Source organism: Pleurodeles waltl, chromosome 7 (assembly GCF_031143425.1).
Source record: "Pleurodeles waltl isolate 20211129_DDA chromosome 7, aPleWal1.hap1.20221129, whole genome shotgun sequence".
NCBI lineage: Eukaryota > Metazoa > Chordata > Amphibia > Caudata > Salamandridae > Pleurodeles > Pleurodeles waltl.
This window is the reverse complement of record NC_090446.1, coordinates 434,416,515-434,435,787: the sequence shown is the minus strand read 5'-3', so window position 1 is coordinate 434,435,787 and position 19,273 is coordinate 434,416,515. Positions and strand designations below refer to the sequence as shown.

The 19,273-nt window shown below is 47.5% G+C and overlaps 1 protein-coding gene across 11 annotated transcripts in view; it reads right to left on the bottom strand.

Annotated features, from left to right (window-relative positions):
• Positions 1 to 19,273, bottom strand: part of MTO1 (mitochondrial tRNA translation optimization 1) — a 1,525,874-nt gene that overhangs the window by 404,658 nt on the left and 1,101,943 nt on the right. For all 11 annotated transcript variants that reach the window (XR_011205509.1, XR_011205508.1, XM_069243966.1 and 8 more), the window contains one exon: positions 3,926 to 4,097. Coding sequence is in view for 9 of the 11 variants with exons in the window: in XM_069243966.1 (XP_069100067.1) it covers positions 3,926 to 4,097 (172 nt within the window). In the remaining 2 variants the exon portion in view is untranslated. The remainder of the gene's footprint in view (positions 1 to 3,925; positions 4,098 to 19,273) is intronic.

The window sequence follows — 19,273 nt, the reverse complement described above, 5'->3', positions numbered from 1 at the left end:
GGTTAGTTTTACGTATCCTTTGCGCATTAGCTTCAGGCTTTAGGCCTTTGTGCACTTTGCCCTGGATGTATTTTATTCATTTGCTTGCAGCTTAGAGCCTCTGTGCACTTTGCTCTAAATGCTTTTTATTAGGCTTCGTACTGTTATTTTTCAAATAGCCAGTTCCATGGTCTTGTTTTATATTCATATCACACTGTTTAGCCTACTTCAGCACTGGAGTTCTCCATAACACATTCTTGTTCACTCTGTGCTTCAGTCAAGGATACAGTCTGGTACATTGCCGATAGACGTGGTAGGAGTCTAGTCTTTGGCATTCCTGCGTAGGGACATTTTGTGATCACACTGACATGTTAGTTATAAAAGCACTTCCTTGTCCCAACACATGCAAGAGGGAGATTCCGACCAGGGAACCACAACTAGACGCTGACTGCCTTGTTGCAGATGCTGAACCAAGATCACAGGCCTTTGCTCAGGTATGAGGGCTGATGTCTCCCCAGTGATTCAGAAAGGCAAGTTAGAAGCTTAACATGCTGTGCTCGAAAAAGAACAAGCAGAGGGAGAGTAGAAACTATTAGACACCATGATAGCGTTGTTCTTATGTTTTACTCTCCTAGTGACTATTTCAATCCTACTGTGTTGTATGGTTCTGGTTATTGCGGCTCACGCCTTATTATCTAAAATGCAGTTGTTTTATTAAAACATTATATAAAACTTATACTGCCTTTGTCATTTGTATATGAGATCATACTGTAAATGAGAGAGTTGGTTTGGATCTGAGTGACCACGACTTCCCTGAGAAGTTCCAAAGATGTCATGCGCTCGGCTGCCCAATCATCTCTTCCCCTTGGGAGAAATGAGGCACTGCTAGTTAGCCAGAGCAAAAAACGGATTTAAGGTGACAGAGTTCCTTACACGTGGGTCAGACTCAGTCCCCCACACCGTGATCGATCCTGCTGCCTAGAAATCCAGTAGTCTCATTTAGGATAATGAGAGCCCACGCGACAATACGAAGAGCCAAGTCTTCAGCTTCTTGCAGAACTCAGGAAGTGAGAAGTAGGCTCATATGTGTTGAGGGAGGTTATTCCTTGTCTTGGGTGCGATGTAGGAGAGTGACCTCCAGTTTTGCTTTTACAGATGTGAGGAATGTGTGCGAGTGAAAGTGAGGCAGAGAGTAGGTGTCTGGTTGATTGGTGAAAGTGTATGCAGCTGTTCAGGTATTCTGATCCTGTGTTGTGGAGGGCTTTGGATGTGCACTTGGGCTGTTTGAATTGGCTGCTCTTGCGAATGGGGAGCCATTGAAGCTTCCTGAGGTGCGTCGTGATGTATGTGCAGCGTGTGAGACTTGCAGCAGTGTGCTGGATGGTCTGGAGTCTGTGTAAGAGTTCTTTGGAGATTCCAGTGTAGAGAGTGTTGCTGTAGTCCAGCCTGCAGGTGAGTAGGGCTTGCATGACGGTCCATCCGGTGCTCTGAGGTAACCATTTGGAGATTTTTTGCAGCATTTTTCTTAGGGTGTGGAAGCAGGAGGAGCATACTAAGTTGATTTTAGCCGTGAGGTTGTGCTTGTTGTCTAGGATGATCCCTAGATTTCTTGGGTGGTGTGTGGATGTTGGTCCTAGCTCCGACAGACCCCAGGTGGACTCCCAAGGTAAAGTCTTGTTGCTGAAGACTAGTACTTCTGTCTTGTCGGAGCTGAGCTACAGGCAGTTAGTTCACATCCAGTCTGCTACCAAGGTTATGCAGTTGATGAAGTTGGTTCGGGCCGTGGTTGTTTTGTCTATCAGGGAGAGGATGAGTTGAGTGTCATCGGCGTAGGAGATGATAGTGGTGTCTTGTGATGGGATGATGTCGGCGAGCGGTGTCATGCATATGTTGAAAAGGAAGGGGCTGAGGGACGATCCCTGTGGCACTCCGCATAGCAATTTCTTGGTCTCTGATGTGAAGGGCGGCAGCCTGACCCTTTGGGTTCTTTCCAAGAGGAAGGAAAAGAGACATCTGAGAGCAGATCCTTGTGTACCAATCTTATGGAGGCTTCCAATGAAGGTGCTATGGAAGAAAGTGTCAAAGACAGTACAGAGGTTGAGGAGGATGAGGGCTGCTTTTTCTCCTCAGTCCAGAATGATTTGAATCATCAGTTGCAACGATTAATATTTTTTTTATGTTGTGGTTCTTTCTGAATCTTGATTCAGTGTTTTCTAGAAGATTGTGAAGTTTGAGGTTGGTTGTAAGTTGCTTGCTGATGGCCATCCCAATCACTTTGGCTGGATACGGGTTGGCTGTGGGCTTCTTGAGGAGGGCGTTGATTTCTGCGGTTTCCATTCATCCAGGAAAGTGGCAGACATGATGGAGGTGTTGATGATGTGGGACAGGGTGGTGCTCATTGGTGATGTTCCCAGGATGTAGATGTGTTGGGGGCATGGGTTATTTTGTACCCCTGAGTGGATGGTCTGCATGACTGACACTGTGATGTTTCTGGTGAAGGTTGTCCATTCGGTCAGGTTGCCGTCTTGGTTGGTGGTGGCTAGGTTAGCAACAAGTTCTCTGCGGTAGGTATGGTGTATGAAACTGCTGTATTGAGATTTTACTGTGGAAGAAGTTGGATATGTTGTCACAAGGTTCCTGGTAGGTAGCTATGTTGGTGGCAGTGGCTGAAGGCGCAGTGAAATCCTTAATGATCGAGAAGATCTCCTTGCAGCATTGGAGACTTGTTCAATGCGGTCCACTACGGCTTTTTTCTTGGTGTCTCATTTGCTGGTGATAGCGTCTGAGTGCAGACTTGTATTTAGTTATGTTGGTGTGTTGTGGCTGGCTCTTCATTCCTTTCTGGCTGTTTACAGTGTTGTTTGGTATCTCGGAGGTCTTCTGTGTATCAGATGGCCTGCTTCTATGATCTACTATGCTTGTTGGGTATAATGAGTGCAAGGGAGTCTACACAATTCTTGATCCAGTTGTTGAAGTTGTTAATGTCCTTGTTGAAGCTGTCTGTGGGGCTAGGCTGTGCTGAAGACGCTGAGCCAATCTGCTTCTGTGATATTGTCCCAGCTGCAGCCTGGAATGCTGACCCTGGTAGGGGTGTTGACTTGAGGTATGTTAATTTAGAAGTGGAGGATGGAGTGATCAGTCCATATTAGCAGTGTATTAAAATTGTATTTGATGAGGTCCTTTTTCTCTATACATGGGCCAAGCCGTGCTCCCCTCCACCTCCTACTCATGTGCTGGATTTCAATCTCCTGCGGCTTAAACGACCCGCACTTCTCTCTGCGAGAAAACAGGCTCTAAGATCTAGCTAGGCCAGGCTCTTCTGCTTCCTCCCCCATGGCCCCCGCCTTAGTCTGTGGCTTGCTCAGCAGCTAGGCATGGAGAGAGGCAGCTCCGTCAACCTCCTCCTCCCCCTCTGATAGGATCGCCACTATACGTCTATGGATATTGTGCATCTGACTGCAGCTCGCTTCACAAGAACCCCTCCCCCATGCTGATTCAAGGGGGAGGGCTTCTTGAGGAGATTCATATGACATAATCGTGTTGGGAATCATATTGCAAAATGCTGGTTCCCAATCATATCTGGGAGGCTGACTTTGATTAATTTAGTGGAGGAACAGTTAAGCTTCATAATGTGGGATTGGCTTGGATTCATATGGTTCAGTTTAAGATTCATGCTAAGTGCAGGTTGTCAAGATAAAAGCAATTATGACCAACTTAGGGAAGTGTTGGTTAGGATTCATACTGTGGAGATTGTTCACAATTCATAATAAGGACTGGTTACAATTTACATTGTGGTATGTGGTGGGCTAGGATTCACTTTGAGAAGTGGCAGATTAGGATTTGTATTGTAGCGCTGGTTATTATTCATGTTAGGTTGTGTTACCATACACAAGTGTTTGTGAAGATTCCAAGGCGTTGATATGGATATGATCTGCAAAATTCTCACCTGATCCGGCTGCTGCGGTTGACACTGATCCCTGCTTCTGGTAAAAGACGAACCCATTGCATGCTTGATAGTTTAAGGGACCGGAGGGTTTCAATGCCTTCCTCTAGCAAGGCCTTCACCTTGGATGTGCGGGAATACCTCACCTGTGACACACAACCCGCATCAACATATCCTGAAGAGGAAGAAGTGTGAGATTTAGAAACAATAAGAGAAAACATCCTAAAGGGAGTGCTACAGTGAAAGGAATTGTCATGAAGGGAAAAGTAACTTAATTGTAACACTGGTTATCAATCACATCAATCTTCAAATAACTTATGAAAAGTAAATAGCTCTTCCTGTGAGAAGTAACACTTTTCACAAGACAATTTCTTATTATAAACACATGCCTACCAAAAAGAGTTTGCTAGATAGAAAACAGCAAATTAACCTGTAAATTAACAAATTTGTCACTAGCCGCAGAAGATTTCTAATGCTTCCTTTTTTTAACCGAAAAAAGTGAAGTAATCAAACAGACAGGTAGCACTGATTTACAGAGACAAATACTGCAGTGCCTTTTAGCCTCAGGGCAACCCACCTATGCAAGATGACCCAGCCTTAGCAGTTGACGGGCAGTTCATTTAAAAGCTCAATTAAGGCACTGCCATCTTACCTTAGAACAGTCCATCTAAGTTCACTCTCCACATTCCCAGAAAAGATGGTGGGTTGTTCATGATTCTGTATGGGTCAGTAAATCCAATTTTGTACGTCGGAAATGCTTTTCAAACTTGCAAAAAAGGTTCCAAATATATCAAAAAAGCTGTTTTGCAGTTAAAAGCTCTGCGATTTTGTGATTAGCAGGGTTTCCAAACCACAAAGATCTGGTCTTTGAGAACCCCAATATAGCTTGGGCCCACATACCTGTAGGAAAGTACCATCTTTCTTGGCATGTTACCCCCATTTTTACCTATGTGTCAGTATGGTTTTGCCTCTCTCACTTGGATCCTGCTGGTCAGGACCCCAATGCTCATAGTTTATGGCCTAATGTGTGTGTTTGTATAGTGCTTGACTGTGTCACTGAGGCTCTGATAATCAGAACCTTAGTGCTTATGCTCTCTTTGATTTTAAATTTGTCACTGTAAGCTAGTGACTTCATTTACCAATTTCAATTGGCACACTGGACCGCCCTTATAAGTCCCTAGTATATGGCACCTAGGTAGCCAGGGCATTGGGGTTCCAAGAGATCCATATAGGCTGCAGCATTTCTTTTGCCACCCATACGGAGCTCAGACAACCCCTTGCACAGGCCTGCCATTGCAGCCTGCGTGAAATAAAGCACATGTTATTTCACAGCCATTTTCACTGCACTTAAGTAACTTATAAGTCACCCATATGTTTAACCTTCACTTGCTGAAGGTTAGGTGCAAAGTTACTAAGTGTGAGGGCACCCTTGCACTAGCAAAGGTGTCCCCACATAGTTCAAGGCCACTTCACAGGACTTTGTGAGTGCGGGGACACCATTACATGTGTGCACTACATATAGGTCACTACCTATATGTAGCTTCACAATGGTAACTCCGAATATGGCCATGTAACACATCTAAGATCAAGGAATTATCCCCCATTCCAAATCTGGTATTGGGGAGCCAATTCCATGCATCCTGGGGGCTACACTATGGACCGCCAGTACTGCCAAACCAGTTCTCTGAGGTTTGCACTGCAGCTACAGCTGCTGCCACCTCACAGACAGGGTTATGCCTTCCTGGGGTCTGAGCAGCTCAGTCCCAGGAAGGCAGAACAAAGCATTTCCTCTGAGAGCAGGGTGTTACACCCTCTCCCTTTTGAAATAGGTGTTACAGGCTGGGGAGGGGTAGCCTACCCCAGCCTCTGGAAATGCTTTGAAGGACACAGATGGTGCCCTCCTTGCATAAACCAGTCTACACTGGTTCAGGGACCCCTTGTCCCCTGCTCCAGCATGAAACTGGACAAAGGAAAGTGGAGTGACCACTCCCCTGTCCATCACCACCCTAGGGGTGGTGCCAGTGCTCCTCCAGTGTGTCCCAGACTTCAGCTATCCTACTTTGTAAGGTGTGGGGCACTCTGGAGGGCTCTGAGTGGCCAGTGCCAGCAGGTGATGTCAGAGACCCCTCCTGATAGGTCCTTACCTGATAAGGTAGCCAATCCCCCTCTCGGGGCTATTTAGGGTCTCTCCTGTGGGTTCTCTTCAGATTCTGCTTGCAAGTTTCCTTCAGGGATCCTCTGCAACTACTGCTTCATCCTCTGACCTCGGATCAACTGCAGCCTGCTCCAGGAACCTCTGTAACAGAAACAAAGTATCCACAAGGGATACTTTTCCTCTGCAACTTCAACTTCAGCTCCAGCCAGCAACTGCAACATTTTCCACAGTGTGCACGCTCTGGAGACTCCCTGCCTTCATCCTGCACCAGAAGGCTTGAAGAAATCTCCTGTGGGGTGGCAGAGTCACTCTCCTGCTCACGCAGGCACCTTACAAGATGACGACCAGTACCCTTGGATTCCTCTCACAGCGACGGGCGTGCTCCTAAGGACACAGAGGGTGGACATCATCGACATAGATTGTCCTGAGGTCCTGCTGACGCAATTTGGAGGAGGTAAGACCTTGCCTACCCAGAAAGCGATGGTACCCCTGTGTACTGCGTCTTCTTCACCTTCTGAGGCCTCTGTGCACTATTTGCAAAATTCCTTCATGCACAGCCTGGCCCAGGTCCCCAGCACTCCATCCTGCAATGCTCAACTTGCTGAGTTGTTCTCCGGCGGCGTGGGACCTTCCTTCGTTGTGCTGCACTAACTGCGTTTTGCACCTCCTTTGTCCCCGTGTCCTGGGATTCCCATGGGTGCTGCCTGGCATCCTGAGTGCTGAGAGCCCCCTCTTCCTCCTCACACAGAGTTGAGGCCTCCAGGTCCCTCCTGGGTCCAGCCAGCGTCATTTTGACACAAAACGCTTTTTTGTCGTAACCAAGGCTTGTTGGCGACATCCAACACTAAATCACGTCTGCATCCATCGTCACTTCGTGGGACATCCTTTGCATCATGAAGAAACCCGATGGCATCTTCCTAGGGTGCATTCCTGCAGACTTCGTCCAACCAAGGGCTCTTTTTTTACACCCTGTTCTGGGCTGGCCGGGGTTCCTGCCCTTCCTGGAACTTCTTTCAACTTCTGGACGTGGTCCCCTTCTTTTGCAGGTCTTCAGAACCAGGAATCTAGCAGTTGTTATTTGCAGACTTGGTTGGTTACTGCAATATTCCAATCACGAGGTGTAGTGTGTCCTAAGGAAACTTGCAGTACTTTACTCCTACTTTTCTGGGCTCTGGGGTGGGGTAATATATTTACCTTTACTGTATTCTTACTCTCCCAGCGATTCTGCACACACTACCCTTGTCTATGGGGGAAGTCATGAATCACATTCCACTTTCTTAGTATATGGTTTGTGTTGCCGCTAGACCTATTTTCTCTGATTGCATTCTATAGCATTTCCTATTGTTTGCACTATCCTATGTCTAATTACTTAGCTTATTTTGGAGTCTAGTGTATATATAGTGTATAATACTTACCTCCAGAAGGAGTATTGCCTCTAAAATATTTTTGGTACTGTGTCACCCAAATAAACTACCTTTATGTTTGGTAACACTGAGTATTATCTTTACTTGTGAATAGGTACTGTGTAACTATAAGTGGTATTGCATGAGTTTTGCATGTCTCCTAGTTCAGCCTAAGCTGCTATAGCTACCTCTATCAGCCTAAGCTGCTAGGACACTACTACTTCACTAATAAAGGATAATAGGACCTGGAATAAGGTGTAAGTACATAAGGTAACCACTACAAACCAGGCCAGCCTGCTACAATAACCTTGAGATCTGGCATGCCATTCTGCTAATGATTCTGTTAACCTTAAGGGATGCATTACGAATACTTCCTTCCTAGGTTTGTTAGCAGCCAACATTCCCCTCTCTAGAGGAGATTCTTCCACAGTGTTTTTGTCAAGTCTGATACTTGATAACAAAATAAGTTTTAGATGCAGATGTCTATAGATCTGCGTTAGGTCAGTGTCTTATTTGGCCTGCAGATGTATGAATGGCACCATGCCTTTTGCATCCCACACTTCATGCACTTTAAATATCCCAATGCTTTCCATTTGCCTAAAACCTGTTAGGGAGGCCACCACCTTTAGCTTGGTTCCTAACCACTTGTACTGTGGGGATCAATCTGCTATTACACCTCATTTATCTGTTAAGCTTATTCCAGACTCCTACCACCACATCGGTCACAGTTGGTACGTTCTCTCTCTTCGGATCTGTAAAGAGCACGGCTGCCCCAACCTTAAATATATATGGTCCAGAGTAAGTCAAAGCTTTGTGTATATAGCATAGCGCCTCAAATTGAACATGTTTAGCTTGGGGGCCAGTGCTACTGCCGAAGATGGAGGGACACAAATGCAGGTTTAGGTTTGTAACCTAAAAGGTATGCTGCAACATTCTGAACAATCTGGCCTCTTCGTTAATGATTTAGTAGCGCCAAGGTGAAGAACATTGCTGTATTTAAGCCTGGAAATACATCAGGCCTGCGCAATCATTCTCTGAGTGGAGGAAGGTAAAAGCCAAAGTATTTCCCTCAAGCATCCAAGGATGTTAAAGCAACAGGCCTTAAACCGTTGTTCATCCATAGTACGTTTATCACCCAGCCAGAAGCCAAGATCTTTATTCGCTTGATGGGAGCCGAACAAGAGCCCAATTCATCCGGCTAGCAACGGGGGCCCAAAAAACAAGGCTGATTACCCACTAGTAGAACATCGGTCGTTTCCATTTAGTTTTAAGCAGTTGTTCCTCATCCAGCTCGCAACCTCATGAAACAAGGAACAAGCTGAGGTGATGCAAGGTCATCCTCAGCAGAAAATGATATGACTTGTGTATCATTTGTATAGCAGAAAAGTATCAGGCCTTGTACTTCTGCTATGTCTGACAGACGGCGGACATATATATATTAAACAAAGTAGGCCTCAAGGAGGAGCACTGAGGAACTCTTTAAGGTAACATTAGAAACGGATATTCGTGGGGTTTCGAGATCACTTAAAAGGAGCAGTCCTTAAAAAAAACTGAAAACATGAATGGGTGAGGCCCGGTGTACCAAAGTCAGATAAACTTTGGAGGAGCATCTGATGTGGCACTATATCAAATATGGCGCTTAAGTCCAGAAGCATAAGAGCAGTTGTTCTACCTCTGTCCTCTGTAGTTTGAAGTGCTCAGTTACACCTAGAAGCACAGTTTACATGCTAGTTCAAGCCAGAATCCTGATTCGAGAGGTAAAGCAAGTTGTTAATCTCCAAAAAAGCTGACAGTTGGCGATTAATATGCTTTTCAAGGAGCAGCGAGGGCGACAATTAGTCCAGTCTGAAACCTCCAATTTCAGTGAGGGTATCACCATCGCATGATTCCAAGGCCCGTGGAACAGAACCATTTGACAGGGAGATGTTAAGTAGATTTACCAGAAATGGGGAGACAGTGGAGTTCACCATTCGCAGGATTCCAGGTGGCAATGGATCCGAAAGAAAACCTGACTTAATAGCATTTAAAAGAGCCAAGAAATTGGTGCAGACTGACTGGTGCTGTCAGTGGGATGGAAGGATATCAATGAAGATTCAGAGAATTTAGAATAAACTATAGTGTCTTCTTAAGTCAAAGTAGCATTTAAGGAAGCCTGAACATATGGCACCTTTTTATATTTAAAAAAAAAAAAAGCATCAGCGCGTTTGTTACAGTATTTCTGAGAGAGAGAAGGTAGTGGCAAGGCAAAGCTGTAGCAAAGCTGTAGCTGAAAACAACGAAGACTCCACACTTCAAAAAATTCCTTTAGAAGAATTTTGGGCTGGGGCAATTTTATCAGAATAGTAAAACTGCCAGCACGAGCATCCCATCATGTCTTATGGTAGTCCCTCAATGCCTTCTTAAGCTTTGCTTTATCCTCTTGAGAATAGTGCTTGTGACAAGCGTATTCCAAATGTTTCTAGTTTTTCTTTAAGGCTAATCATGAATCATTTAATAAGTGTGCCGGGAAGGCGAGATTTGAATTTATTACTAGGCAGGGATGTGGAATTTCTATCGTCTGACGCCCGGGGCATATTGTTTGGGGTCAAGGGCAGCAAGTTTTAATGTTTATTTTGTCCTTAGGACAAGTAGGCACAACCCCCTGCAGCACAAACCCTTAGGTGGCCAGTTTTGTTTTGGAAAATCTTTTTTATTGACATTTTCAGTACGTTACATATATTACATTAGGCATTTTTGCATGAAAATAGACATAGATCCAGCCCTGCTGGCCGCACAAGTGACTTTGAGAGCTAACATTTCAGGTTTGGTATATAAAGTCCTCCATTTGATACAGTATAAGCTTCTCAGCTGTGAAATGGCGCACATTAGTCTGCCATAGTATGTAACCTTTAATCATCATGTTCTACCATTTATCTGATTTGGTTTCAACTTTAACTTATTAAACTTAACCTAAATCTGATATCAACGATCTTTTCTATGAGGGATAAAGTGTATGTACCTTTACTTTGACCACTGCTTTTGGTTATATCTTGGGATAATGTGTTGCATGTGCTTGTTTAAGCATACATAACTGTCACCTGGGGGAAGCATTCTAGGATTAAGAATTTTGCGTCGCTCATTGTTCATTTATCTAGAGGCATCACTATGTAGTAATTTCAAATCCTTCTGTTCTGCATATTGTAACAAAATTCTCTAATATTTCATCCCATTCGTCAGCCAAGTGGTAATTTCTCATTCCTCTACTTTCTTCTCTTTTAAGAGCTGTACTTTCTGCTTTTCCCCAGTCTAGCATCTCTGCACACCACTGTGTCACCTGGGGGGGGGGGGCGCTGCAGCTTTCCAGCGTTTGGTTAGTAAGCGTTTTGCTAGTATGAGTGCTAGGTTTGTTAGCCGTGGTAGTGCCTTTACCTTCTTTGGACGTGGGAACAAACCCAGCAGGCAGGCCTCCACTGTCTGGCACATAGGTGCGCCCGCTACTTTTTCCAAAACATTTGTTACACTGCTCCAATAATGAGCGATAGCTGGGCAACTCCAAAGCATGTGTAATAAGTCTGCCTCTTCAGTACCACGTATGGGGCAGCTTGGTGATGCGTCGGGATATAGCAAGTGTATCTTGTGCGGTGTGAGATATGCCCTGTATAAAATAGCATACTGTATAAATTTAAATCTGGTATTCCGTGGTATTTGACTAGGGTATTTCAGTATTGTCTCCCAGTCATCCTCTGAAAGTTCTTTGCCAACATCTGTCTCCCATCTAGTCTTCAGTTGGGCTAGGGGCGATGATAAATGAGTCCTCAACCTACGGTACAGCCATTTTATTAAATGTCTACCATGTCCTACTGTGTAAACAGCGTTTACAAGTTCATGGGTAGGGGGTTCTTTATTGTCTTGGGCCCAGTGATTTTTAATATAATGCAGTATGGTGGCATGTAAAAGAAAAAGCGATGCAGTCAAGTTGTGTTCATGTGTGAAGTCCGTGTGTACTAATAATTGCTGGTCTTTGAAGAATGATCCTACTGTGTCTACGCCTTCCTGTGACCACTTCTGTAGTTGTCGTTGGGATAGTATACCTGTGTTTACTGGTAGGCCCAGAAGTGGAATAATGGGGGAGTACGGGATTGTTTTAGTTGTATTTGAGTGCTGTTTTCCAGTATTGTAGAGCTATTCGTAATAAGAGTGGTAGCTGCCTCGGGGCTTGGAAGCCAGGACATAAAAGGGCATGCATATGCCCTTTATCTAACATTTCTTGGGTGTACTCGATTTCTTGTAAATTTCTTCCGGCTAGCCAATATGCCAGCCATTGCAGTTGACCTGCCAAACAATAAGCCTTAAAGTCAGGCGCGCCCATGCCTCCTCTCTCTGTTGGCATCTGCAGTTTGGTTAGGCCTATACGGCGTCTACCCCTCCCCAGATCAGGTCGATTAGCATTGAGTTGAGGGTTTTGAAGTGTATTTCTGGGATTTTCATTGGTAAATTCATAAAATAATATAGCAAGCGGGGTAGCATTACCATCTTGGCCAGGGCGAGCTTACCCGCGACTGATATTGGTAGTGATGTCCAAAATTGTATCTGTGATCTGAGTGAAGCCATCGCTTTTAGTAAATTACCTTCCATTAGATCTATTGGGGTGCGATACATTTGTATGCCGAGGTATCGGAATGTATCTGAGGCTAGCTGTAGTTGTTTGTGGCCGAATGTTATTGTATTTCTCGGATCTGGGCCAGTGAGGGAGAACGCCACTGATTTGTCAAAGTTTATAGATAGTCCTGATAGTGGTGTGAATTTTTGGAATATTTATGCTATAGTGCCCAGGTTCTGTCTCATATCTTTCACATAAAAAATAATGTTGTCTGCATATAGTGATACTGTGTGATTGGTCCCAGGTGTGCTTATTCCCCAGTCTATACCGTCTTGTCGTAGCCTGCAGGCTAGTGGTTCTATCGCCACAATGAACAGTAAGGGGGATAGTGGGTATCCTTGCCTGGTGCCTCTTTGTACATGTTAGGTATCTGAGATGTTCTATCCAGTGCGTGCCCTTGCTGTCGGGGAGGTGTATGATAACCGAACCCAGCGTATGTAGTCATGGGGGATGTTGAACCTCTCTAATACTTTAGGATCAAATCAGTTTATTGTATTTAAGAAAAGGAAAATAAAACATACAAACATAGCTCATCGTAGGACATAAATGCACATATCAGCACAATAGTAGTCTCAGATCTTCCCGCAATAGTCTCTATCGTAATCAGAGGATCACACCCCGTGGAACCACCCAGCCAGTCTTCTCTTTGCAGAATCGTGTATCCACCGGTAATGCCCCATATCCTCCGAAATACCAGCCCCACAGATGAAAACACATAAAATTACAAACATGAACACTTCAACAATGCCTCCCTCCAATAAATCATGTCAGCTTCCTAATTCTCCTCACTTCGACACTTTTCATCATCCAAGCTCATCTCCCTCATCCAACCTCCCCCCCAGCACTCCAACCAAAATTCAAATCAGCCTCAACACTTTCAGGTATAACGGGTATGTCACCTCGGTAAATTCTGCGGAGAGAATCCGAAGGAACGGCCTCCACAACTCGCCCAAATCTCCAACCCGCTGCTGGGAGGCTAGCGTAATTTTCTCCATGGCCAAGATAAACCACAATTTCTGGAACCATGAGATACGTGTCGGAACTCTATCTGTACCCCAGAGACCTAGGATCAGTTGCAGTGCTGCGTTAAGTGCTAAGGCTATCTGTCTCCCTTTTAAAGACCGTAACGGGGAGGTAAGGGGATCAGGCAACCCCAATAAAATATACGATGGGAATCTCGGGATCTTAACTTGGAACGCTGCATCAATATCATCGATTATGCTTTCCCAATAACGATGCAGCTTAGGGCAGTGCCAAAGCAAATGTGTGAGCGGACCCGTAGCTCCACACCCCCTCCAGCAAAGATCCGACTTATCACGATTCCATGCATGCACCTGCGCTGGAGTATAATACCAGAATGAAGCTACTTTATATGATGTCTCTGTCCCAGCTGCTGTGTGGTGTGTTCTATAGAATATACTATCCCATTCTTCATCTGAGAGTTCTCTCTCCAGCTCCTTCTCCCATCGCAACTGCCCTTTTGACTTAGGCGGGCGGCCCTCCCCTTGCAAGAGCCGGTAGAGCTCCGAAATAAGTCTCTTATCATCCTTCTTTAGGAACAGCCCTTTCTCAAATGGTGTAAGAGGCCTGTCTACCAGAGATCTATTCGCAGGCAAGAGAGCCCAGTGTCAAACCTGATAATACATCAATCTATCAGCCTCCAATAGGCCATATGCCTCTCGCATCTGGTCGAAGGACAACACCCCTTGTTCGTCAAAAAGACGCCCTACTCTCCTGCAACCCCATTCACACCAGCGACTCAGGCTCTCTAAACGCAGTCCAGGCTCAAAGTCAGGGTTCGCGCCTATGGGGGTGATAGGGGACGGAAAGGAAGTCAGCCCTAACCGACTAGCAACCGCATCCCATACTCGTAACGTTGATTCAGTAATTGGGGAAGAGTAAAGGCCTCCCGCCCTGTGCCGGCGCCTGAGCCAAGGCTCCTTCCATATATGAGAACCCGCCACCGCTTGGTCCATAAAACACCAATGTTTCTCTGTGAGAGCGCGACTCCACTCCACCAGAAAGAGCAGCTGTGTAGCCTGAAAATATCTCAGAAGACATGGTATCGCCAACCCCCCCTACCCTTGGGATGATATAAAACCTGCCGCGGAAGACACGCCGGGCGGCCCTCCCATATAAATCTCAAGACCGCCAACTGCAGGGTGGCAATCGTCGGAGGAGGTGGGGCTAGCGGGAGAGCCTGAAACATATGCAGTATCCGCGGCAAGATTGTCATCTTGACCGCAGCCACCCTGCCCAACCAAGACAATTTATGGCTCCCCCACAACTCCAGGTCCCATTGCACATCGCGAACCAGCTTCGCGTAGTTCACCCTTTCCGTTTTAACGGCAGACGTCGCCAACTCAATCCCGAGATAGGAAAGGCGTGAGGGCGACCAAGTAAAGGGATACCGAGCCCTCAGAACCTTCTCATGATCAGCGCTCAGGGACAAACCAAGGACCTGAGATTTCTGCATGTTCAATTTAAATCCCGATACCTGGCTAAATTCAACTAGTATCTCCATAAGCGCAGGCAGAGAGGTTGCAGGCTCTGCGAGTGTAAGGATAACATCGTCAGCATATAAAGTAATAAGATGGTGGTCCCCGACAAATTTCACCCCAGAAACCAAGGGACTATCCCTCAAGTGCTGAGCCAGGGGCTCCATATATAGCACAAACAAAAGGGGGGAAAGCGGTCACCCCTGCCTGGTCCCGCGCTCCACCAGGAACGGCCCAGAAAGCACACCATTAACTCTAACCGCAGCTCTAGGGGACCGATAAGCACACTGGATCCAAGACCTAAAGCCCGGACCCAGACCGAAACACTCCAGGACCCGGAATAAGTATGGACAATGAACCCTATCGAATGCCTTTTCGGCGTCGACAGAGAAAAAAAGCGACTCTCTACAGGATCTCTCAATTTTATCTAATAAATGCAGAAGGCGCTTCGTATTGTCGCCACACTATCGATTCGGAATAAACCCAGACTGATCCAGATCAATGAGACCCGGCATATAAGGATTAAGGCGGTAAGCAAGGATCCCCGTAAATAACTTAGCGTCAATATTCAGAAACGAAATCAGCCTATATGAAGCGCACTCCTCTGAGTCTTTGCCCGGTTTATGTATAACACTAATGGTAGCGTCTAGCATACTCGGCGTCCGGATTCCCGTCGTCCGAAAGGAGTTAAAAAGCCTCACCAGGAGCGGGGTGAGCTCAGCACAAAAGGTTTTATAAAACAGTGCTGTGAACCCATCAGGACCAGGGGATTTCCCACTCTTTAAGCGAGAGATAGCCGATATAACCTCCTCCGGTCTTATCTGTTGGTCCAGCAGAGACGCCTCCCGCTCCCCAAGAGGAGTAATTGCTATGCCCTCTAAATAAGAATCCAGGGGCGCATCATCCCGCTCATCCGCCGCATACAACCCCCAGTAGAATCCCGCAAATGCCTCTGCAATCTGATCGCTCGTGCAAACCTCTTCGCCCAAAGAAGACCGGATCAGCTTGACCGCCGACGCCTCACGCTGTGATCGTAGCCGATGCGCCAATAGCTTCCCACATCTATTGCTCCCGATATAGTATTTGTGCTTAAGTCGTGCTACTGCATACTCCGCCCTGTCCCAGTCCAGTCGCTTCCGCTGCTGCCGTACCTTCTCTAATTCGCGCCAAATCCTAGGCGCCCCAGTGGATTTATGGGAACGCTCCAGGACAGCTTCCCTGCGCTCAAGCCTCTCCCTCACCTCCCTTCTCGCTCTATTATCCCTCGCCGATAATGCCATCACCTCGCCCGCACTACCACTTTTAGCGCCTCCCACACTGTCTCCACAGAAGTACTGCTCTCATCGTTAAAGCTGATATACTCCCTAATCGCACGACGAAGCGAGTCCACCACTATCTCGCTCTGGAGCAGGGAGTCCCTAAAGCGCCAGCTCGGAGTTCCAACGCGACCTATCTCCATGGCCAGTTCAACCATGATAGGTGCATGATCTGTCAGAGCCCTAGGCTCAATCGTAACCTCCTGAACCCGGGACATAAACTCATGCGAGGCCAAAAAAAGATGAAGCCATGCATATGTCTTGGTCGCAGCTGAGAAAAAGGAATAATCCCGGAGCGTGGGATGCAATTTCCTCCATACGTCCTCCAACCCACACTCCGCCAGCCACTGACGCCGACAAAGCTCCAGTCTGCCCAAAACGCTGACCGAGTGGTCAAGCTCGTTATCCATCACCAGATTAAAATCTCCCCCTACCAAAATGGCACTATCCGGCAAACTGAGTATAAGGGAAACAGACTCTCTCAGGAAATTCTCCTGCTGGGCATTCGGAGCATAGAGGGAAGCAATAGTAAAAGAAAAGGCCCCGAGTCTAATTCTAATAGCCAGGAACCTACCTGGGACTTCATGTACCTTCCCCACTATCTCCCCAGCAAATGATCTCGAGAGCAATATTGCCACCCACGCATGTTTCGTAGTTGCTGAGGACCAGAGCTGCCTAGGGAACCCTCTGGATCGCATACGGAACGTATCTCTATATAACAAGTGGATCTCTTGTAGTAGACAGATATGGCTCCCCGATTTCTCCAGAGCGGACAGTATCGCTAACCGCTTAGTTGGGTTGTTAAGCCCACGGACATTCAAACTTAAGCACTTAATTGTCATACCATCAAGGGGAGAAAATCGCTCAGAAGGGGAGAGAAACCACTAAGGAGCCGAAACTCAGAACAGCATTTCCACCACTCCAAGTAACATGACCAACCCGATAGAGCCCATGATGACCTATCCCACAGGGAGGCATTTAAACCTATATCTAAAATGCACAACAGGTGCTCATAACAAAAAAGTCCTCTCGCACCCATCCCAGAGAGGAAAGTCTCCATTGGGCCGTAGAACCACACCAGATCGCCCGTTGAGTCCACCGCCTCCGCCACCCAGGCCCTCCCACAAGGGCACAAGCCCGCTATAATGACCCCTTGCTGAGCAAGGGCCCCCCGCCTTCTCCCCCTAGGCACTTGTCCCCAGCCGCTACACTGCTCAATGCCGACTGACGTTGCAGTATCCACTCCGACTCCGTGGGGCGCTGCTGCTTCCTTCTTCTCTCCTTCCTCCTCCAGCGCGGGCGATCTCCTCCTGTCAGACCTAGGCTCATGTCCGAGCCCCTAGCATCTCCTTCCAGGCCCAGGATCCGGCAAGCCTCCGATACCGTCTTCACCTGACAAAGCTGGTCCTCCCAGCGGAAAACAAGACGGAACGGATGACCCCATGGATAGGACACGGCCTGCGCCCGTAAGTGCTCTGTGATGGACTTAAACTCTTGCCGCCGCTGTAAGGTCCGAATCGACAGGTCCTGGTATAAATGCAATTGATAACCTCCAAAGTGGACCTGCGGGATAGTGCGTGTCCGCTGCAAAATGTTTTCTTTCAGTCCATAGTTATGGACACATGCCAGAATATCCGGCGGGCGATCCCCACCTCCCGCAGCGCGGCCCACACAATGTACTCTGTCCAGGACAATCTCCTGAGACGCCTCCAGGTCCAGCACTGAACGAAACAACGGCACCACAAAGTCTCTAATGTCATCCTTCTCCGCTCCAGTCGGCACTCCTCTAATGCGGATATTGTGTCTTCGCGAGCGGTTCTCCAGGTCCTCCACTGTCATCTGGAGAAGGTCCTGCTGCTCCCACAGACGCAGAACCTCCTGCTGCAGGACCGCAACCTCCTCGCCACGGGCCATCTCTCCATCCTCAACCTGGGTTATCCTCTCACCCAGGGACGAGAGCTCCACCCGCAACTCCTTCACCTCCTGCGATATGTCTTTACGGAGCTCCTGCAGGTCCCTGCGGAGCGAGTCAAACAGGGAGGTGAGGAAGCCCTTCGTAACCGGGGCCGCGTCCTCCTCCGATGATTCCTTCCTTGCTTAGGGGGACCTTGCGGCCCTGCGAGTCTTCAGGGCCCCCCCCCCAGCATGTCTCGTACCGTCCGGTCTCACTTAGGTTTGGAGGTCGCCATACCTGTGACTTCTAACAGCCGCTGCTCAAGAGTTCAGTCAAACCTCTGTGCTCCAACACCGGACTCCGTTCCCCCAAAATGGGCCCCTCACCAGCAGCCGTCGGCCTCCGCTCCGCGGTGCGCTCCCCGGGGTCACTCCCAAATGCAACTCGCTTCTGTGCCAGGCGAGGTCACCACAGGCCGTCCACACCTCCAGCCAGAGTCCGGGTCCCCAGCGTCACCACTGTCTCTATGCGAAGTCACTAAGGGCCAGATGTAGCAAGAAGGCAAATTGCGAGTTGCAATTTGCGAGTTCTTCCGACTCGCAAATTGCAACTCGCAATTTGCTATGCAGAACGGTGTCTCAGACACCGTCTGCGAGTCGCTATGGGGTCGCAAAGACCCACCTCATTAATATTAATGAGGTGGGTCGCAATTTGCAACCCCATAGCGATTCAGGGCACTCACGGGGATGGAGGCCTGCTGGGAACAGCAGACCTCCATGTCCGTGACTGCTTTTAAATAAAGCAGTTTTTTTTTTCAAAGTGCAACCCGTTTTCCTTAAAGGAAAACGAGCTGCACTTTGAAAAATAAACCGAAACCTTTAGTTTCGGTATTTTTCAGGGCAGGTAGTGGTCCATTGGACCACTGCCTGGTCTGAAAAATTATTTTTTATGCTAGACACAAAGGGGAAGGGGTCCCATGGGGACCCCTTCCTGTTTGCGACTGGGTTACTATCCACTTCAAGTGGATGGTAACTGTGAGTCCATTTGCGACCGCATTCGCGGTCGCAAATGGAATTACATCGCATTGCGACTCGCAAATAGGAAGGGAACACCCCTTCTTATTTGCGACTCCGAAATGCATTTTGCGAGTCGGTTCCGACTCGCAAAATGTATTTCAACATAGCAAAGTGGCTTTAGCGACTCGCAAACGGCGTTTTTCGCCGTTTGCGAGTCGCTAAACCTTTGCTACATCTGGCCCTAAAAGGGATCCTCGCCCCACCGTCGTCCTCTCTTAAGGGCCAGTTCTCTGGGCCCAACCAGCAGGCCCGCCGTTTCCCCTCTCTGGCGCCGCCCACCAGAGAGGTCTCGCCTCTGGCCCGTCGTTCAGGGGAGCTTATACCCCGCTGAGGGCCCCGCAGTATCTCCACTGCCTCCTGGCGCACCTCC